The sequence below is a fragment of the Martes martes genome (assembly GCF_963455335.1).
Source record: "Martes martes genome assembly, chromosome: X".
Classification (NCBI taxonomy): Eukaryota; Metazoa; Chordata; class Mammalia; order Carnivora; family Mustelidae; genus Martes; species Martes martes.
The window spans coordinates 55,201,096-55,221,870 of record NC_137897.1 but is presented as its reverse complement, the minus strand read 5'-3'; the positions used below and the strand labels follow the sequence as shown (position 1 = coordinate 55,221,870).

The following is a 20,775-nucleotide window of genomic DNA, read 5'->3' as shown; positions in this document are numbered from 1 at the left end:
GTGCGAACAATGATCCTCTCCCATTCCCTCCTATAACGAATAGAGGAGCTGTTCTGCCTCCTGTGACCAATTTCACTGCTTATGCTTTGGATCCCAACTCTTCTTGGCTTCTGATCAATCATACTTTGTTATCCCTTCTCTCTTCTATATCTTTGACTTCTCCATTTCTACAGGATCATTTCTATTTTTTTTATTTTTATTTATTTGACAGAGAGAGAGAGATTACAAGTAGGCAGAGAGGCAGGCAGAGAGAGAGAGGGAAGCAGGCTCCCTGCCAAGCAGAGAGCCCGATGCGGGGCTCGATCCCAGGACCCTGGGATCACGACCTGAACCGAAGGCAGAGGCTTTAACCCACTGAGCCATCCAGGCGCCCCTACAGGATCATTTCTATTAAGATTAAAACATGTTCGGGGCGCCTGGGTGGCTCAGTTGGTTAAGCGTCTGCCTTCGGCTCAGGTCATGATCTTGGGGTCCTGGGATCAAGCCCCGTGTCGGGTTCCCTACCCAGTGGGGGGAGTCTGCTTCTCCCTATCCCTCTGTCCTTCCCCCCTGCTCATGCATGCACACATGCTCTCTCTCTAATAAATAAATAAAATCTAAACAAAAGAGATTAAAAGTGTTCAAGTCTCTCCCATCTTAAAGCAAAAGCACCCTTCTCAATCCCACTTCCTCTTTTGCCCTACTTCTCCCCTTCACAAAGTTTGAGAGAATAGTCTCACTGCCGCCATTTCCTTTTGTTCACCCCTTGCACTTGCTCCTCAGAATCCTCTAATCTGATTTCTGCCCATAGCATTCCACTGAAACAACTCTTGCTAAGGTCACTAATGATCTGCATGTCATTATAACCTATGGGCATTTTTCGGTCTTCATTTTACTTCACTGTTTGCTAGCATGTGGCTTACCGGACACAATACTTTCCTGCCTTTCCTTCTACTCTTCCAGCTGATCTTCTAAGGCTCTTTCTTGGTTAATCTTTGTGCCAATTGTCCTTTAGATGATAAATCCTCAAAGTTCAGTATCAATCTTCTTGCTTTATATTATACTCTCTCCTTGAAGTCTGTCTAATGGTTTCAGTTACCATCTATAAAGTGGTGACTCCCAAATTTATCTCAAACACAAATCTTTCTGAATTTAGAGCTTTATGTTCATCTACTTCATATTCTCACTTAGCTGTCTGCTATCCTGAAACCTGGTCCTTTTCTAGTGCACTCCGGGTCAGGGAACGTGCAGTTTCACATGCAGAAATCTGGGTGCCAAATCCTCATCCTCTTATCTAAGCCACTGGCCAATTCTTTCCATCACCACCACCACCACCCTAAGTCCAAGCCACCATTTATCTCTCACGTGGACCACTGAGTAACTTCTTAACATCTTCTCGATGAGTCTACTCTTGCTCCACTATAATTCATTTCTACACAGTAGCCAGAACATCATTTCAAAATGGAAATTGTCACTGTTACCACCCGGCTTAACATCATTTTTAACATCATCCAGGCCTCGATCAGGTCTCTGCTTCTTCTCCAGTCTCGTACTGGAATACACTTTCCTGGCTCCCTCTGCTCTAGCCACACCGGCATTCCTTCAGTTCTTCAAAGGCACTGTATGCCTTCCTAAATCAGGACCTTGTCAGACTTGGTATATGCCTGGCACTGTTCTAAGTGTTTTCTGTGTATTAATTCATCTAACCCTCACAAAAACCCTACGAGGCAGCTACAATTATTTCTATTTTATTTTTTTTCAAGTATTTTATTTATTGATTTGACAGAGAGACAAAGAGAGAGAGAAAGACAGAGAGCACAAGCAGGGGGAAGTGGCAGAGGGAGGAGGAGAAGCAGGGAGCCTGATGTGGGGCTGGATCCCAGGACCCTGGGGTCTGACCTGAGCCGAAGGCAGACGCTTAACAAACAAAGCCACCCAGGCGCCATAATTATTTCCATTTCATAGTTAGGGTAACTGAGGCACAGAGAACTTGGCCAGGGTACATAGCCAGTGAGTTATAAAGCCAGCATCTGAATGTGGGCAGTCTGACTGCCGTGCAATGCTCTTAACCACTACACTTAGCCACAAATGCTTTTTCTTTTCTCTGGAAGCCTCTTCCTTCTTTTCTGCATAGATAAGTCCTAGTCAGTCCCTCAGATCTCAACTCCAACATTGCTACCTCAGGGAAGACTTCTCAGCTTTGATATATAACAGAAGACCCTGTTCTATAATGTCATACTACCCTAATAATAGCACACAATCTCATTTTAGAAAATGATATGTTGGTATGCTTATGTGTTTAGCATTTGCTTCTCCCACTTAGGCCTTAAGTTCCATGAAGGCAGAAACCATGTTTGCTTTGTTCAGCCACGTATCCCAGCACAGTATCTGGCACATAGTAGCATTCAATATAGATTTATTGTTGGAACGAATGAACAAATAAATGACTAGGAAGAAGAGTGTTCTTGGCAATAAGAATACACATGAAAGAAAATGGAGGGACAGAACTGAGTATGGTATTTCATAATTGAGATGATACTGTTAACAGGTAAATTACTTGTGTTTTCTACAGTGACCCCTAGGAGGGAGGGAGTTAGAGGAAGAGAAGGGAAGGGGAAGCTTTAGACGAACTAAATAGTAGTTCTTATCACCAAGGAGGAAGGCCAGAGACGGAGTAAGCACTACACAGTTGGGAAGCAGTGCACAGTGTGGGAAGAGTACTATACCCTGGAAGGCAAGAAAACTTGACCCCTCTCCCAAGCCTGGATCAGTCCAACTAACTACCTCCCTTTTCATCTCCTCTACCAGAGCCACTGAGCTGTTACACAACCATTTGTATGGATACCACCACAGATGCATATGCCTTGTCTGCTACCTCTTCCATTTCCACGATTTCAAGCCTCTGTGGCCTCTTCAATCCCTCTACCCTATCTGGTTGCTCTCTCTTAGAAGATGACCTTGCCTCCGACACTGAGAAGGTAAATGTTGTCAGGCTGAAAACCCCTCAACTTCCCCTTTTCTCCCTCTAAATTACCATCACTGTATTCTTCCTATCCTAACCTCTTTCCTTCTAGTCTTTTTTTTTTTTTTTTTAAAGATTTTATTTATTTATTTGACAGACAGATCACAAGTAGGCATAGAGGCAGGCAGAGAGAGAAGGGAGGAAGCAGGCTCCTTGCTGAGCAGAGAGCCCGATGCGGGGCTCGATCCCAGGACCCTGAGATCATGATCCGAGCTGAAGGCAGTGGCTTAACCCACTGAGCCACCCAGGCGCCCCTTTCCTTCTAGTCTTGGTGGCAGGTATCCTGTTGCTGGTCTAAAGCCAATCCCTCTTCATTTGTGCTCAGGATCTCAACTACTTACAGATGATCCCTTAGCAACTAGTGCCTATTCTCAGTTTCACTCTCTTCCAACTGGTTCTTTCACTTGTTCAAGTCTCTTGCATATTTTTAAAAACAAACAGACCTATAACCTTTGGCCCTTGACTACCTAGCTACTGTCTTCTTTCATCTTGCCTTCTCAAAAGAAGAGCCTACCAGCTTCTTCCACTTCCCTATCCAGCATTCACTGACTAGCCCACAATAATCTCCTCCTATCATTCCCCTGACCCTCTTCTCACTGAGGTCACCTGTTGCTTAAACAACCAACCAACCAACCAACCAAATACTTTCCAGTCCTTATCTTTACATTTTATAAATTTGTACTTTTGATGGTCCTCAAAACTTTCTTCCTTTGTCTCCCATGATATCACTGCTTTTCTTCCAACCTGTTGGCTCCTTCTCACTCTCTTTTTGTCTTCCCTCTTTTCCCCATTCCTTAAATACTGTTGTTTCCCCAGAGTTTTGTCTTTGGCCTTCTTCTCTTCTTGGCCATTCACCCATTCAGCAAATATTTACTGAGTACCCTGAATGCACCATGTACTCTTCGATCTCGTCCACTCTATAATTTCAGATTCCATCTAAATGCTAATGACTCTCAAATCTGCTCAGACCTCTCAACGTTAAACCCAAATGGCCAGCTATGTTTGGACAACTGTACTCAGATGTCCCCTAAGCTCTTCAAATTCAAAATGCCCCAAACTGAATCTCATTGTTCCCATTTTCCCACCTGACTTTGTTTTTCCTCCTGTATGCCCTGACTCAATGATGGGTACTACCGTTTAAACAGTTGTCCAAGCAAGAAACCCGAGAAAAGCCTTGATTCTCCCTTCCATATCAAATGTTACTAAGCAAGCTCTAATAATTTTTCTTTCTAATTTGCACCCTTCTCTTTATTTCTATGGCTACTGTCTTTAGTTCAAGCCATAGTTCTCACCTGGGTTATTATAATAGCCTACAGCAGATCTGTGGGGGATATGTTCCCAGACCCCGAGTGGATGCCTGAAATGGTGGCTAGTACCGAACTCTACATGTACAGTGCTTTTTCCTATACCTATATACCTATGATAAAGTTTAATTTCAAAATGAGGCAAGTAAGAGATTGACAATAATAACAATAAAATAGACCAATTATAATGATATACTATAGTAATAGTTATGTCTGTGGTCCCCCACAAACGTCTTTTTTTTTTAAATTTTATTTATTTATTTGACAGATAGAGATCACAAGTAGGCAGAGAGGCAGGCAGAGAGAGAGAGAGAGGGAGAAGCAGGCTCCCCGCTGAGCAGAGAGCCCAATGCGGGATTCGATCCCAGAACCCTGGGATCATGACCTGAGCCAAAGGCAGAGGCTTTAACCCACTGAGCCACCCAGGTACACCCCCCCCACAAATGTCTTATCGAGATACTGTCCTTACACTTTTTGTGATATGAGATGATAAAATATCTATGTGTTGAGTGTCTAAGTGGGGTGAATGACACAGGCATTGTGATGTAGCATTAGGCTACTATTAACTTTCTGACAATCTATGAGAAGGGAGAATCATCTGCATCCAGACCATGGTTAAACATGGGTAACGGGAACTGTGGAAAGTGAAACCATGGATAAGGGGGTGGGTACTGGTGTAATTTATTTTCTTACTTCTAGTCATACCCACTTCTAATCCACTTTTTTTGTGCTTGCTAGAGTGATCTCCCTAAAACACACATTTCACCACGTCACCCACTTACTTAAAATCTTCCAGTGGCTCCCTACAGCTTTCGGGTTAAATTCCAAATCCTCTATGAGGTCATATAAGGACTTTCAGGATCTGATTCTTGCCCACGTCTCTTGCCTCATCTCTCACTTCTTTGTCAGCGAAATCTCTAATGCTACCCTCAAACCTTACATATGACAATAAACATGTCAATAGGAATTACTTTAAGATCTTCCCAAACTAACAGAATGCTTAGCTATCATCTCTAAACCTCTGGTAGAGAAGCTGAGAAACAGAAGATCCATCATTCCACTCACATACTTATAATTTTTCCCAACAAATTTTAAGGCTCTTGTACCTGTTGCTTCAGATGATTAAGTTCAGCTGTCTGGGGATCAATATTAACAACAGGTTTGTTCTTGATTTTTCTTGCTCTGTCAGCATAGCGAAGGGTATTTAATGTTTCTTCTAGATTGGAGTCAGCAGGACTCACACAGGCAATCATAAGAGTATGGCTATTACCTCCCAGAGAATCTGAAAAAGAACAGGAGGAAATAAAATCCAAGAAGTAGGATGTAAGCAAAGCTGACCATTTGGGTTGGTGGCTTCAAACTCAGAGTTCTTAAATTCTAAGAAAAAAATTCTTAAGAATCTGCAAATTTCCTATTTGTGTCGATAGAAAAATACTAAAATTTTTGATGTGTAAATGATATAGTTTAGAATCCTATTCCATGTGTCCCCCTTGTTAAGATTGTGATGTCAGCACTTAATCAATTTAAAATAACTGGGGCCTGACCCGAGTAAGTTAGGAGCCACTATTAGAATTAAACATTCTTAGGATGCCCCCTCTAGGTAGGTTTTAATTCTGCTTAACAGGCACTAATAAACAGTAATCAGATTCATTTTCAGGGACAGAGGACTAAGCACAGTTGTCATTCTATAGATTTCTTGGCTCTCAAAGCCATAGATGAAGACATCTTTCCATTATCATAGAAGCCTGGGTCTATTTCAAAGCTCTTTATCAGTTAGACAGCTCTGTATGTGATAGTCCAAAAATCTGTTTACCTGTCCTGTCTTCACCTTCTCAGCACTATTATTCTGAGTCACTCTCTTATTTTGAGAAACACTTTGGGCTTACCTTGAAGCAGTCGAGTCAACTTGGAATCTCTATAGGGCACAAAGCCACCCTTTTTGTCATCTCCAAGAGCACTGATTACATTTCCCAAGCACAGGAGGCCTCGGTTAATATTAATACCTAATAGCAGGAAAGGAAATTTACATTGCTTGGTCAAGTATCGAACATATACTTGCATAAAATATATACCTGCTTAAAATGAAAACCCTACAGAAATCTTACATCATCAATCTTAAGGAAACTTCTTGATCCTATTCACTTTTCTGAGGACAAAGGTCTAAATGTTGGATATGCACACTGAATTTGCTGGCACTTCTTGCCCTTTCCCATGGAAACAAAGTAGACACACAGATAACTATCACCATGACAACAGCATTTGTATATTTACTTTTTACATCCATTATCACATCTAATCCTTAAATTAACATGGAGAAATTAGATGAACAGCTATTTTTTATTGTCATCTTGCTAAACTATTTTTACTATCATTCTCACCTTACAGATAAGGAAACCAGCACAGAGGTTCCCTGACTTGTCTAAGGTCAAACAGCTGGTGAGTTGTAGGCCTAACATTCCATTTCAGGATCTCACTTAAGTCCTATGCTCTTTCTATGACACCATACAGGAATAAATGTTCTCTTGTTGCTTTTAAAAAGGGCAAAGATTCTTTTCCACTTCTTTAATTCCAAGGTTCGCTTTTTAAATCTTGTAATAATCTCTGAGGTCCTTCCAAAGCCCCTGATTTTCTCATGATTACATTTGTTGTGTAAAGTCTATATAGTATAGTGGTTAAGTGCATGGGCTTTTGGCTTCACATAGAGCTAGGTTCTAATCCTGGCTCTACCACTGACTACCTATACGATTTGGGTGAAGTTCTGCTCTAAAATGAGGCAAATCTATCTACCTCATTGGATTGTAGTGGGGAATGAAATAAGATACTTGTACAGAGTTAAATGCTAAAGAAATGGGATCATTTTTGTTAAGGCTACTCTATCTCTTACTTACTTGGTCATACTTTAGACTCCCCTATAACCAGAAACAATCAGATCTACAAGATCCTGAGCTCCAGAATTCCTGACTGTGTCCTACAATCCTTTCATGAATCCTGTTCTTCACCCTTATTGAGACCATCAATTTACTGACACCTTTTTTTAAAAAAAGATTTTATTTATTTGACAGAGAGAGCACACAGGCACAAGCAAGGGGAAAGGTAGGCAGGGGGACAGGGAGAAGCAGGTCCCCCCACTGAGCAGGGAGCCTGACGCAGGGCTCGATCCCAGGACCTTGGGATCATGACCTGAGTTGAAGGCAGATGCCCAATGGACTGAGTCACCCAGGTACCCCTGACATTTTTTTTGGACACTTTTTAAAAAAGATTTTATTTGAGAGAGAGAGAGAGCATGTGGGCACGCATGCAAGTGCCAGTTGGGGGAGGGGTAAAAGGAGAGGGAGAAGGAGAGAAATCTCAAGCACACTCCCCTCTGAGTGCAGAGCCTAATGTGCGGCTTGATCTCATGACCCTGAGATCTGATGAAATGAAGAGTCGGACACTTAACCGACTTAGCCACCCAGGAGCCCCTACTGACACTTTATTTTTTTTTAAGATTTATTTATTTGAGAGAGAGAGTGCATGAGAGAGAGCACAAGTGGGGGGAGAAGCAAAGGGAGAGGGAGAAGCAGACCCCTCACTGAGCAGGGAGCCTGAGGGGGGACTTGATCCCAGGACCCGGGTATCACGACCTGAGTCGAAGGTAGATGCTTAACCAACTGAGCCACCCAGGTGCACCCTGCCTCTTTTTTCCCTCTCTTTCTTTCTTTCTTTCTTTCTAGATTTTATTTATTTATTTGACAGAGAGAGAGACCACAAGTAGGCAGAGAGGCAGGCAGAGAGACAGGGGGAAGCAGGCTCCCTGCTGAGCAGAGAGCCCGATGTGGCGCTCGATCCCAGGACCCTGAGATCATGACCTGAGCCAAAGGCAGAGGCTTAACCCACTGAGCCACCCAGGTGCCCCACCCTGCCACTTTCTAATACTCCCAGTAGATCATTCTCTCCTGGGCCTTAAACTGGACCCTGTGATTGATCATTTCAGTTAGGCTTTCCCAAATACTCACTAGACCCATGACCTTCTGCCTTCCATCAAGTTAATTCCCAGTCACAAGTTAAATCGACTGTGTGTGTCTGTGTATATGTATAAGTTTCTGTAGGCTGCAATGCTGAAGAAAATCACATAACCAAATGGACTCGATCCATTCATTATAAAACATTGGTATCTGACTTTAGCTGAACCTTTGGTCAATTGACAATCTTTTCTTCCTCATCCCTACTTCACCACAGCAGCTATTCTAACCATTCATCATTTTCAAAACTGTAAATCTCCCTTCACTCTGTTAGTGGATGACTTCAACAAATACACTGTGGAGATCAAAGTTTTCTACAAGGGAAGGTTTTCCCTCTCCTCATCTCATAGTCTTTTCTTTGCTGTTACTGATTCCTTCATCCCTCTCCTTGTTTCAGAGGAGTAAATAACTACCTTTATTTCCCCTTCAGCTCTGCTGGTTTGTTTCTGTTCCCTCCATTTTCGCTGGAACCCTGGACCCTTTGATCTTCTCCCTCTCTCTCAGATCTTCAACTTTTTTCCCTTCATGAATTCCTTTTCAGTCTATATACATGCTCAAATCACTCCAATCTCAAACAAAAACAGTCCCCTCAAGCAACCTTTCCTTTCTTTTCCCTTTATTGCTAACTGCAAGGGATACCATTTTTCAGGGCCATTTAGCCTATCCAGGATGTGAAGGAGAGTCTAGCAAGATTTACCAAAGCTGCTTGCCAAAACCTGTACTAATTCTTGTATTAGTTTACCCCTTTCTTTTCTATCCCCTTTGAGGCAAACAGAACACTGTGCCATCTTATTGGCTTATATTCCATCTGGGATGTAAAGGAGAGATGGGGAGGTTTTTCAAACCTGCTGAGCAAAACTTCCATCAATAGTTTCATGCAAGAACAACAATAAAAAAATCTAGATGAACCCTGAGGAGAATCTATGGCAACTAGGATCTAACCAAGAATCATATGCTTGGGTATAAAGAGGCTCGTTGTTTTCTTCTTCAAATGAGAATCAGGGTTTTGGAGTAGAAAGGAGCAAGGGAAATGAATCTCTAGAAATAAACCATCACAAAAGAGGATTTGATTTCCTATTGTTAAGAGATTTTAAAATGACAAATACTTGACATGGATGGAGTATACTTCATAAAGATTGGGAAGCACACATTTGCAGAGATTTAAATTTCTGATCGAGGATGGTTATGGAGAAAAATGGCCAGATAGCATTATAAAATCAGGACTTTTTCTCTCTGAGACTGAGAACAGATCAAACAAGGAGAGGATCAAGAACACTACTCGACATTTTTTGGTATTTATTTACTATGGCAACAAATCAGGAAAAGAGATTTTAACTTAAAAGGGAACTATGACTTGTATCGTGGAGGCATGTTACAACAGGTTTCAGTGCTAGAATAGAAGTAACAAGGGAGGAGAGCCAGGTAGGAGAGAAATGAAGTAGCTCCATATGAAGCAGCTCTCAAATGGGGATTAATTTTGCTTTCGAAGGGATGCTTGGCAATATCTAGAGCCATTTCGGTTGTCACAATTTGTGGGTGGCAGTGACTGCTACTGGCATCTAGTGGGTAGAGGACAAGGATGCCACTAAACATCCTCCAAGGCACCGGACAGCCTCTCAAATGATCTGATCTAAAATATCAATCTTGCCACAGCTGAGAAACTCTGCTCTATAGGTGAAGAAAGCATCTGCGAACTTAAGGCAGGTAGCTGAGTAAGACAGGGTGGAAAACAGAAAGAGTATTAAAGTATTGATACAGTCTACCTAGTTAGAAAGGGAAAGAACTGTTATTGCAATGGCTCACAAAACTCAGGAGTAAATCCTGAGAAGGGATAGAGTTACAGGGAATTTGATTAGGAGACAGAATCTTAGTTCAAACTCTGCCTCTGCCACCTACCAATATGTGTGATCTTGGACAAGCCACTGAAACTTTCCTTTATTTGTATAATAGGTGTACATCATATCTTACCTCATGGGACTATGATAAAAAATCAAATGTGATCTACAAAGTCCTACCTACACATAAGTTTTTATGAATAGGGTAGACAAACTTGGATGATTTGGATATCTACTCAGATATGTGAGGCTGAAAGCAGAGCATCTGATCAATTCCTAATATACTCTGATGACAATTTCCTCACTCAGAAGATACTGTGAGTGAATAAGAAAATGGCTGTTTTGGGCTTCAAGCTGACACACATGGAAGAACTGATTATATAAGTAAAATGATGGGAATCTGTTGGTTGGGGACCAAGGGGTATGGTTATACACCAGTATGCTAGCTGTTAAGAAAACAGATCTCCAAAATTCAGGAAAAAAGACAGCTAACTTTCTGGGAACAGGACGTCTAAAAGGGAAAAAAGGACAGAAGGCTTTCTAACACAAAACTGTAATTATCTAGTCATAAATTATTCCAATAAAAAAATAGACATAGCTTCATAGAAATCAACATGGCAAAGAAACTCATATACAAAAAGAACACAGAACATTATAGGAAGTTCTGTTCAGACACAGGAAACTGACCACCAGCACTTCTCTACTCTCCCTCTCCTAAAACACCAGTAAACGGAATTTTAAAAGTACTCACCCACCAGATCACAGAACATAGGAAAGAAATATCAGTACCAGGAGGTTTCAATATATTTTTAGAGTATAGGTAGAGAAGTAGTAACTAACTTAGCAAGATAGAAGAAGCCTCAATCTAAAGAGTCTGCAGGGGGACGATAATGGTGACAGTGATAATAACAGCTAAGTTTATATAGTGTTGACATAAGCCAGACACTATTCTAGGTACTTTATACATACGAACTCATCCTCACAACAGTCCTATAAAGTATGATTGTCATTATATTGACATATATGAGAGTCGAGGCACAAAGAGGTTAGGGAAGTTGCCCAAGGTCACACAGCTAATAAGCGGCAGGGTCAGGATTCAAATATACACAGTCTGGCTCCAAAGCCCATGGTCCTAATCTCTACGGAAATGAGCTGATTTGGTCACTTAGCGGCAGCACCAGGTACATCAGAAAGAGGACAGAAAGAGGACAGACTTGGGTCTGAAAAGAGGGGATGGGTAGAAAATGTGTATAAGGGGGCACCTGGGTGGCTCAGTGGGTTAAAGCCTCTGCCTTCAGCTCAGGTCATGATCCCGGGGTCCTGGGATCGAGCCCCGCATCGGGCTCTCTGCTCAGCGGGGAGCCTGCTTTCTCCTCTCTCTGCCTGCTTCTCTGCCTACTTGAGATCTCTGTCTGTCAAATAAATAAATAAAATCTTAAAAAAAAAAAGAAAATGTGTATAAGGAACTCTGGAACTTTCTCCAGTCTCTGCCCCAGAGCCATGCAACTACTGTGCTCCGCATTCTCAATCATTTCCAGTCTACTTAATGGGACTGTTTTTCTAATACCCACCCATTAAATGTAGATCTTCTCTTGAAACTGTCTTGAGGTCTTTTCTCCCTATACAAACTCTCTTTAGGTTAATTTATATAGCCTAGAGTTCCAATAAAAACTATAATGAATGAGTTGCAAATCTGCATCTCCAAACAAGACCTCTCTCCTGTGGCCCAAAGCTATATTTTGGCCGGGTACCAAATAACCTCCAGTGGGCTGTGCCCACAAGGCATTGCAAGAAATACAAAACAAAACAGAATTCATCTTTCAGCACCAAACCTTTTCACTTCCAGCACTGTCGTTTTCATTTTTCTCACCGTCTAACCAGTCATGCAACAAATGGCAAACCTGGGACTCTTCCTCATCTCACCCCACACACCTGAGTCCTTTTCATCAAATGCTTAGTGAATAGGTACAATGTTCTAGGCACTGTGCTAGTTATTAGAGATACAAAGATGACGAAGTCACAATCCCCGCTCTCAAGAAGTTCATAATCTAAAGGGGGAGATGGACACAAACAAAAATAACTGCAAACAGGTAGTATTAAAGGAAGAGACATGTATAGTGAAAATGGGTTCTCCTAAGAGGGAGCTGTAAACTTTACCCAGGAAGGTAAACGAAGGCTTTGGAAAAGATTTAAAAATTTGAGTTGAAATGTGAAGGATGACTATAACAGTGCCAGTGGAAGAGAGAAGGATAATAAAGAAGAACGTGAGGGCATTCCAGCAGAGGAAGCAGCTTATGTCAAAGCACATATTTGTGAGGAACTACGGGTAGTTCATTACCAATACAATGCACGGTAATGAGATGGAGAGTGACAAAAAAGGTCAGAGGACAGCTAGGGAGAGATCATAAGTGCACGACAGATCAGTCAGTCTCAGGTATGTGTATTTATCCCGTAGGTCAGTGGTTTTCAAATGGTGTTCCTTAGAACCTTAGGGATTCTGTAGGGAACCGCAGAGATGCTTCCGAGTTTCAGCAACTGTAATTTGGGTTTTGTTTTTTAAGCTTTTTAATTGAGGTAAAATATGCATAATATGAAAGTTACCATTTTAACCATTTTTAAGTGTACATACAGTTCAGTGGCACTCAGTACATTCACACCGTTGTGTAACCATTACCACTATTTACAAATATTTTAACTATTTTAAAAACTGCCTTTAAGCAGCTCACTCCAATGTGCTATATTTCAAATCTCAAGATACTGGAGTCTACCAACATACCACCTTGTGTGGCAAGGTTAGTGAAGTTTTCTGCAGTCTGTGAAAGCACCTGTATCATTTGTGCATATGTTTGACTTTTTTGCAAACGTGTATTTTCAGGTTGTGGCTTTGCACAGACTCTTTTCCTGGCCACATGCTCGCACATGGAAAATTGTGCAAGTTATCATACCACTGTACACGAGTTTGTCCTGAGACACCAGACAGAGGCAGCTCCTCCATTCACGCACTCCTCACTGTGTCATAGTCAGTTGCGTGGTACCAAATGGCTGTTCGCAATCCACATGCCCACTGGTGGATGAATGAGTGCACAGAATTCGTTGTACACACACAATGGAATATTATAGAGCCACGAAAAAGAAGGAAATCCTGCCTTTTGTGACATGGATGAACTTTGAGAACATTATGCTAAGTGAAATAAGTCAGATGGAGAAAGACAAATGCTGTAGGTCCTCACTTATAAATAGAATCTAAAAAAACTGAACACATAGAAAGAGAGTAGAATGGTGGCTGCCAGCAGCTGAGGGGTGGGAGAATGCGGAGATGTTGGTCAAAGAATATAAACTTCCAGCTATTAGATGAATCAGTTCTGGGGCTCTCATGTAAAGCATGATGACTACAATTAACAGTACTATATTCTATACTTGATAGTTGTCAAGAGAGTAAATCTTTTTTTTAAGATTTTATTTATTTGACAGAGATCACAAGTAGGCAGAGACACAGGCAGAGAGAGAGAGGAGGAAGCAGGCTCCCCGCTGAGCAGAGAGCCCGATGTGGGGCTCGATCCCAGGACCCCGGGATCATGACCTGAGCTGAAGGCAGCGGCTTTAATCCACTGAGCCACCCAGGTGCCCCAAGAGAGTATATCTTAAATGTTATCACCACACACACACACACACACAGTAATTATGTGAAGGAATAGCGGTATTAACTAAACTTATTGTGGTAATTATTTCACAATATATACATGTATCAAATCATCACATCGTATACCTTAAACTTATATATGTTATATGTCAATAATATCTCAATAAAGCTGGAAGAAAAGATTAAATGAGATAGTACATATGAAGAACTTAGCCAATGGCACTCAAAAAAAAACTTTCAGTGCTTCTTGTAAACTTTCCAAGTATCCTGTTAGGCATTTATAGTTATTACATAACATAAACTAGGAAAGATATTGCTAGTGACACAACTTTGGACTTAAATGTCTTATCATTTGAAACTCCTGGATCAGTTTAATAATTGAAGAGAATCCTGAGGTTGTAAAATGGGTTGTTAAAAAGTATTTCTAATTCACAACTACGTATCAGTATAAATCAGGATGTTCTTGATAATGTGTCACCAGAACAAATTATAGGAAAAATTAGAGCAAAATCTTAATTGAGATTCTGTCATCCAGAATCCCCATCATGTCATACACTAAGAATTAAGAATGTTTGCTAGAGCTTAGTTTATAATAGCAAAAGTCTAGAGCCAAACTAAATGTTCATCAGTAGGGGAATGGTATAATAAATACAATGGTATATCTATACAATATATAGACATGAAAAAGAATGTGGTAGAAATGTATAAGTTAACATGGAACAAACTCCAACATATATCATTCAGTGAAAAAAATAAAGGGTAGACTAGAATAGACAACCTTGTATGCCTCCATCTGTACAGAACGAGAAAATATCTAGAAATGTGGAGTAGGGGGCGCCTGGGTAGCTCAGTCGGTTAAGTGTTTGCCTTTGGCTCAGGTCATGATTCTGGGGTCCTGGGATTGAGTCCTCCACATCCGGCTCCCTGCTCAGCAGAGAGGCTGCTTCTCCCTCTCACTTGGCCTGCCTCTCTGCCTACTTGTGCTCTTTCCCAAACTCTCTGTCAAATAAATAAATAAAATCTTAAAAAAAAAGAAATGTGGATTAGGGATTTGGGACGAGAGAAAAAAATTACTTTTCATTATACTGCATTTATAAAAAGCTTTTATTTCAAAATAATTATTCAGATTCACAGGAAGTTGCAAAGAAATGTATAGGAAGGTCTTGTGCCCCATTCACCCAGCCTCTCCAATGGTAGTGTATTGCATAGCTATAGTTAACATTGGAAAGTTAACAGTGGCACAATCCCGAGCTTATTCAGATTTCAGCAGTTTTTGCATGTACTCTACGTGTGTGTGTGCGTGCGTACATGTGTGATTCTGTGCAATTTTATCAAACGTATAACTTCATATAGCTATCACCAAAAATCAAGATACAGAACAGTCTTATCACCACATGGCTCTCTAATGCTACCCTTCATAGGCACACCTGCTCTTTTACCCCCCAATTCCCAATCCCTATCAACCATTAATCTGTTCTCCCCTATAATTTGGCTATTTCGAGAATGTTTGTTTTTTTTTTTAAAGATTTTATTTATTTGAGATAAAGAGAGCAAGAGTGAATGAGCGAGAGAGAGCACGAGTTGGGGGGAGCAGCAGAGGTACAGGCAGAAGCAGGCTCCCTGCTGAGCAGGGAGCCCAACGCAGGGCTTGGTCCCAGGAACCTTGGGATCATGACCTGAGCCAAAGGCAGATGCCTAACTGACTGAGCCACCCAGGCGTTGCCATTTCAAGAATGTTTAAATGGTATACATACGTTTGAGACTGGCCCCCTTTTCTTTCCAACTCAGCCTAACAATAATCCATCCAAGTTGTTGTCTGCATCAATTCCTTTCTACTGCTGAGGAGAATTACATGGCATGGATGCACCGTATTTTCTTTAACCATTTGCCTGGTAATGGACATTTTGATCATTTCATTTTTAGTCATTACAAATAGAGCAGCTATGAACATTCATGTACAGATTTTTGTGTGAATTATATACTTTCTCCGGGATAAATGTCCAATAGTGCAATTGTTATATTGTTTGATAAGAACATATTTAGTTTTAGAAGAAACTGTTTTCCAGAGTGACTGTACCTTTCTTACATTCCCGCCAGCAATGTATGAGAGATCTAATTTCTCCACATTCTTTTGGTATTGTCACAATACCAGCATTTGATATTGTTACTATTTTTTCTTTTAGCTATTATGAGAGGTATGCAGCGATATCTCATTGTGGTTTTCATTTGTATTCCTTAATGATTAAGGATACCGAACATCTTTTCATGTGGTTATTTGCCATCTGTATGTCCTCTTTGATGAAATATCTGTTTGCGCCTTTTGCCCACTTTGTAGTTGGACTGTTTTTACTATTGATTTTTCAGAGTTCTTCGTATATTCTAGATACAAGTCCTTTGTTGTATTGCATTTTTTAACATGGAAAATTTTATGACATACAAGTTATTATAAAGAAAGAAATTGTGATCATAAACTAGCTATAATATTCTTATTGTTTGAAGATGGACTTACACAACATTATAAATCTGAACTTACAAAATAAATTTACGTGAATATAAAACCTGTTCTCTGATTTATTTCAACCGTTAGAATTTGTTGTAAGATTTCATTTAAAAAAGAGGTCTTTTGCTTTAAAGGGAAAGCAGATAAAAACATCTGCTGTAAATGGTGGAAACAAATGAAAGTGTTTTTTGGGGGGAGGGAGAAGAGGGGCAGAGGAAGAGAGAAAATGTTAAGCAGGTTCCATGCCCAGGGCAAAGCCCAACCTAGGGTTCCATCTCATAACCCCAAGATCATGGCCTGAGCTGAAATCAAAAGCTGGACGCTTAACCGAGAGCCATCCAGGCCACCCCACAATTGAAAGGTTTTAAAGAGAGGGTATACGTGATGGAATTTGGATTTTATAAATACCACTTTGGTCGTCAGTTGGAAGGTAGATTTGGGAGTCACAAACTGGTGTTTAAGAAACCATTTAGCAGGTTATTTTAATAGTTGAAGTGAGAGATCTCTAAGGACTGGAACAAGGGAAAAGGAATAAGGGGAAAGGAGTCAAAGGTATTTAAGACCTAAAGATGACACGACCAAGCAATCTTTTCAAAAAGTGGGAGATGAGAAAGAATGAATACAAGATGTGCTCACATTCTGGGAATAAGGCAGATACATGTTCATCTGGCCAGCCAACAGTTACTGAGCACCAACTGTGTGCCAGGCACAGTGCTTGGCACAGGCGGCAGGAAAATAAGAACTGGTCTTTGTGTTCAAGGAACTCAAAGTCTAATGGGAATAAAAAAACCAAGTAATTACAAGGAAAAAGGAGGATGTAGTGAGATTTGGCAGGGTGGCAACTGACTGGGAAGGGAAATAATCTTCTGTATTGTGATAAGGTTTTAGTTTGTAGGCTTTTGGGTAAACACCTTTGTCAAAATCCAGCTAACATATGCTTAAAATATGTGCTTTTCATTACAAATTCCACATTAAAAAATATAAACAAATGTTAAACCCCAGTTAATAACATGTAAGCTTGAGTATTTAGGAGGAAGTATACTAATGTGTGCAATTTGCTTTAAAATGCATCTAAAAAAAAAGAATATGGTTTAATGAGTGGATAGATAGATATGTAACAAAGAAAATATAGTAAATGTTAACGGTGGAATCCAGATGCTAAGTATAGGGCTGTTCCTGTAAAATCTTCTCACTTTGCTGTATCTTTGAAAAATTTTCCTAATAAAATGTTAGGAAAAAACACTATGGAACACCAGCTGATGGACTGACCCATATTAGAGGTTTCATTGTTGGACAACATCTGAATTATGAATTGAAATATTAGTAAGAATTGTCAGACTAAAAGGGAGCAAGAATTCAGGCATTCAGTCAGGACCAACTACGAGTCAGGCACTGTGCCGGGCCCTAAGGATTCGAAGATGAATAAAACACCTTTTTGCCTGGCTTGCTGTCAAGTCAGCCATTTTAGGAGATGACGGGATTTCAGAGTTGGATTAGTGTTAGCACAGGAAAGAGGTAAGCACTGGATGGGGGTGGGGGATTGAAGGTGGTCAAAGAGAGTTTCAAGGAGATGAAACTGGAGCTGAGTACTGAAGGGCAAAACAAAACTAGCCATGTAAGGGCAGAAGGAAAGCATTTCCGGCAGAGGGAGCAGAATGTACAAAGAGGCATAGAGGAGAGACAACTTGGCACACTTCTAACGGCTAAGCAGATTGCATGGAAGGGGTGGGGAGAGGGGAAGCTAGTCAGGTAGGGAGGGCTAGAGAACAAGTGTAATACAAAGTGAGGAGCTGTGAAAAGAGCTTTAAGCAGGGATATCCAGTTTAGGAAAACATCTTGGCTGCTGATCGGTAGATGGCGTGGAAGGGTGCCTGACTGAAAAAGATAGGGAAACCAGTTGGAAAGCTTGCTCTAAGCTAAGAAATGCTGAAGGCCTGAGCTAAGGTAGTGGTAGCAGGGTCAGAGAAAAGAAAGTGATTTGAAAGATGAGAAAGTTAAGACTGAAAGAGCTTGGCGACTGATGGGATTGGGAGAAGGAGCCAGAGTGAAGGAAGAGCACGGCTTGATGCTCTGGTTTCTGACATGGGTGACTGAGGGGATGTTGGTGTTATATACTGAAGGGAATGGAAGGGCAGGTTTAACAGAGGCAGGGAGAGATGAGTTTAGTTTTAGGTATATAGAATGGGAGTTGTCTGTGGGACATCCATGCAATGTCCCACAGGCAACTACATTTATAGGCTGAAAGGGAGATGTGAGATTTGGGATGGAGATAAGAGGTTTGGGCTGGGCAGCATGTAGGCAGGAGTTATAAGCATCTAAGTGGGTGAGACCACCTTAGGTGGTGCAAAGGTGGCATGTGATAGGCTTGAACAGTGGGAAGAGAAAGAAAAAAAATCACAGAACAGAACCTGAGCTGTTGCAGGTATAGCTGGATGGAAGAAGAGGAGAGAGTCCTCAGAAAAGAACACACCCGGCAGACAGCAGTGTCACAGATCCAAGGGAGGAAGGAGACTGTCCAGATGAAAGGGCAGGGTGTTGGACATTGTGGGGCCACTTACTTAGAAAGACCACGTAAGAGGACGAAAAAGAGCCTAATTGCGCCAGTTTTTCAGGTCACTAGGTAACCTCAGCAGGGACAGTTTCAATGGGATGAGGATGGAGGGCTGGCAAAAAGGCAGGGTAAGAGGTAAAAGGTAAAAGGCAAAGAACAGTAGTATGAGGAGGATGAAGGATTTTGTTCTGTCTTAAAATGGGAAAAACACATTAGAACGCTTCTACGCTGGGGTGCGAGGGAAAGCCAGTAGACAAGGAGAGGTTTAAAAGCACAGGAGGAATGGGGCACTTGATGGAACCACATTTGCAAGGCAGTGAGTGGAGAGGGGGAATACCCAGCGGAGAACATACAAGTACAACGGCACAGAGATCTGAAATAAGAGTGCTATTTGGAAATGATGAGTAGACTGCTGTGGTTGGAACCTTGTAGTCTGTAGGCAAGTGGTGGGAGATCAAGCTGGAAATCTAGAGGGGCCAGAAACTGACAACGAAATCCCCTGATACCATATAATCTCAAGGAGAAAAAAAAATACATTAGAAGACAAAATGGTTACCAGGACCACATCAAAAATCTAAGACTTCTGGTTGGACCTGGGAAGATGGGTCTACTGCAGACAGTTTGATGGGGGAGGAGAGGACGGCTGCATTCCGGGAGAGAAGAGATGGTTGTGCTGGAAGTGCACAGAAGCCAGAATTAGCAGGGCATGCTGCGAAGGCTGCATGGCTGGGGTGGAGAGTGGGCAGAGGGAGCTGTGAAAGACAGCTGAGGAGGTAGGCTGGGACTGGGGTACAAAGGGTCTGGAAGGCCTGGCGATGGATTTCAGATTTCATCCTGTAAGTGGTGATGTGCCACTTCGCTTCTAATCGGGGAAAGCACCATGTACAGAGTGGGATTTTAAGGAGGCTAATGTAGGTATGGTATTTAGAATGGAAGGCCTCCTAGGAGCTGAAGTATGAGGAGCTCTTCACCAGGTATGCGGGGCGAAGGCAGGGACGTTGCAGAGGGAGCAGGAACAGACTGGAAGTGGGTGCATCTCTTTAATATTGCTAAGGAAGAACAAACAGCAGGTAGTGGGTACTCATTCCTAATTGAGGAGATCATGCTGGGTGCAATAACTGGCATAAGTGATTAGGAAGAAGAAAAATCCAAAGAGAAGGAAAAGGAATAGTTTGAGTTAGAGAGAGAACTGAGAGAATGATAATTTATGAAGCAGAAGGTTTAAGAAGGGTATGTTCTAATGTCAATGCCACCAAGAGGTAAGGTAAGATGGGCACTGGAAAGAACCAGTTCGTTTTGGTAATTAAGATATCACTGATAATCTTTTACATAGTGGTTTTAGCAAGGTGGATAAAGATAGACTACCAAGAGAGTCAATCAGGTTCCTAGGTAGACAAAACTCAATATCAAAAAATAAATTTTATTTCCATATACCAAAACCAAAGAACATAAAATTTTTAAATATTCTTCTTAGGCTAGTTACATGGGTTTGTTCAATTTGTGAAAATTCAACAAGCTATTTGCTTATATGTAATTTCCTGGTTTTAAAGATTGATTTTATTTATTTATTTATTTATTTATTTATTGGGGGCAAGCAGTGGGAGGAGCAGAGGGAAAGGGACAAGCAGACTCCATGCTGAGTGTGGAGCCCAACACGGGCCCCAGTCTCACGACCCTGAGATCATGATCTGAGCTGAAATCAAGAGTTGGACACTTAACCGACTGAGCTACTCACATGCCCCAATTTCCTGGTTTTAATTACACTTCAGTAAAAAAGTTTTTAAAACATCACTTCTAAACCCATTAACTATATGGTCAATTAATCTTCAAGTAGCAGGAAAGAATGTCCAATGGGAAAACGACAGTCTCTTCAAAAAATGGTGTTGGGACGACTGGCCAGCAAAATGCAGAGAATGAAACTGGACAACTTTCTTATACCATAC

General features: G+C 41.3%; 1 protein-coding gene across 1 annotated transcript in view; it reads right to left on the bottom strand.

Annotated features, from left to right (window-relative positions):
* KIF4A (kinesin family member 4A) overlaps positions 1 to 20,775 on the bottom strand; it is a 118,484-nt gene that overhangs the window by 68,266 nt on the left and 29,443 nt on the right. Inside the window, exons 8-9 of the mRNA XM_080795062.1 lie at positions 6,192 to 6,308; positions 5,412 to 5,587 (exon numbers count right to left, since the gene is read on the bottom strand). Of these exons, the coding sequence (XP_080651188.1) occupies positions 5,412 to 5,587; positions 6,192 to 6,308 (293 nt within the window). The remainder of the gene's footprint in view (positions 1 to 5,411; positions 5,588 to 6,191; positions 6,309 to 20,775) is intronic.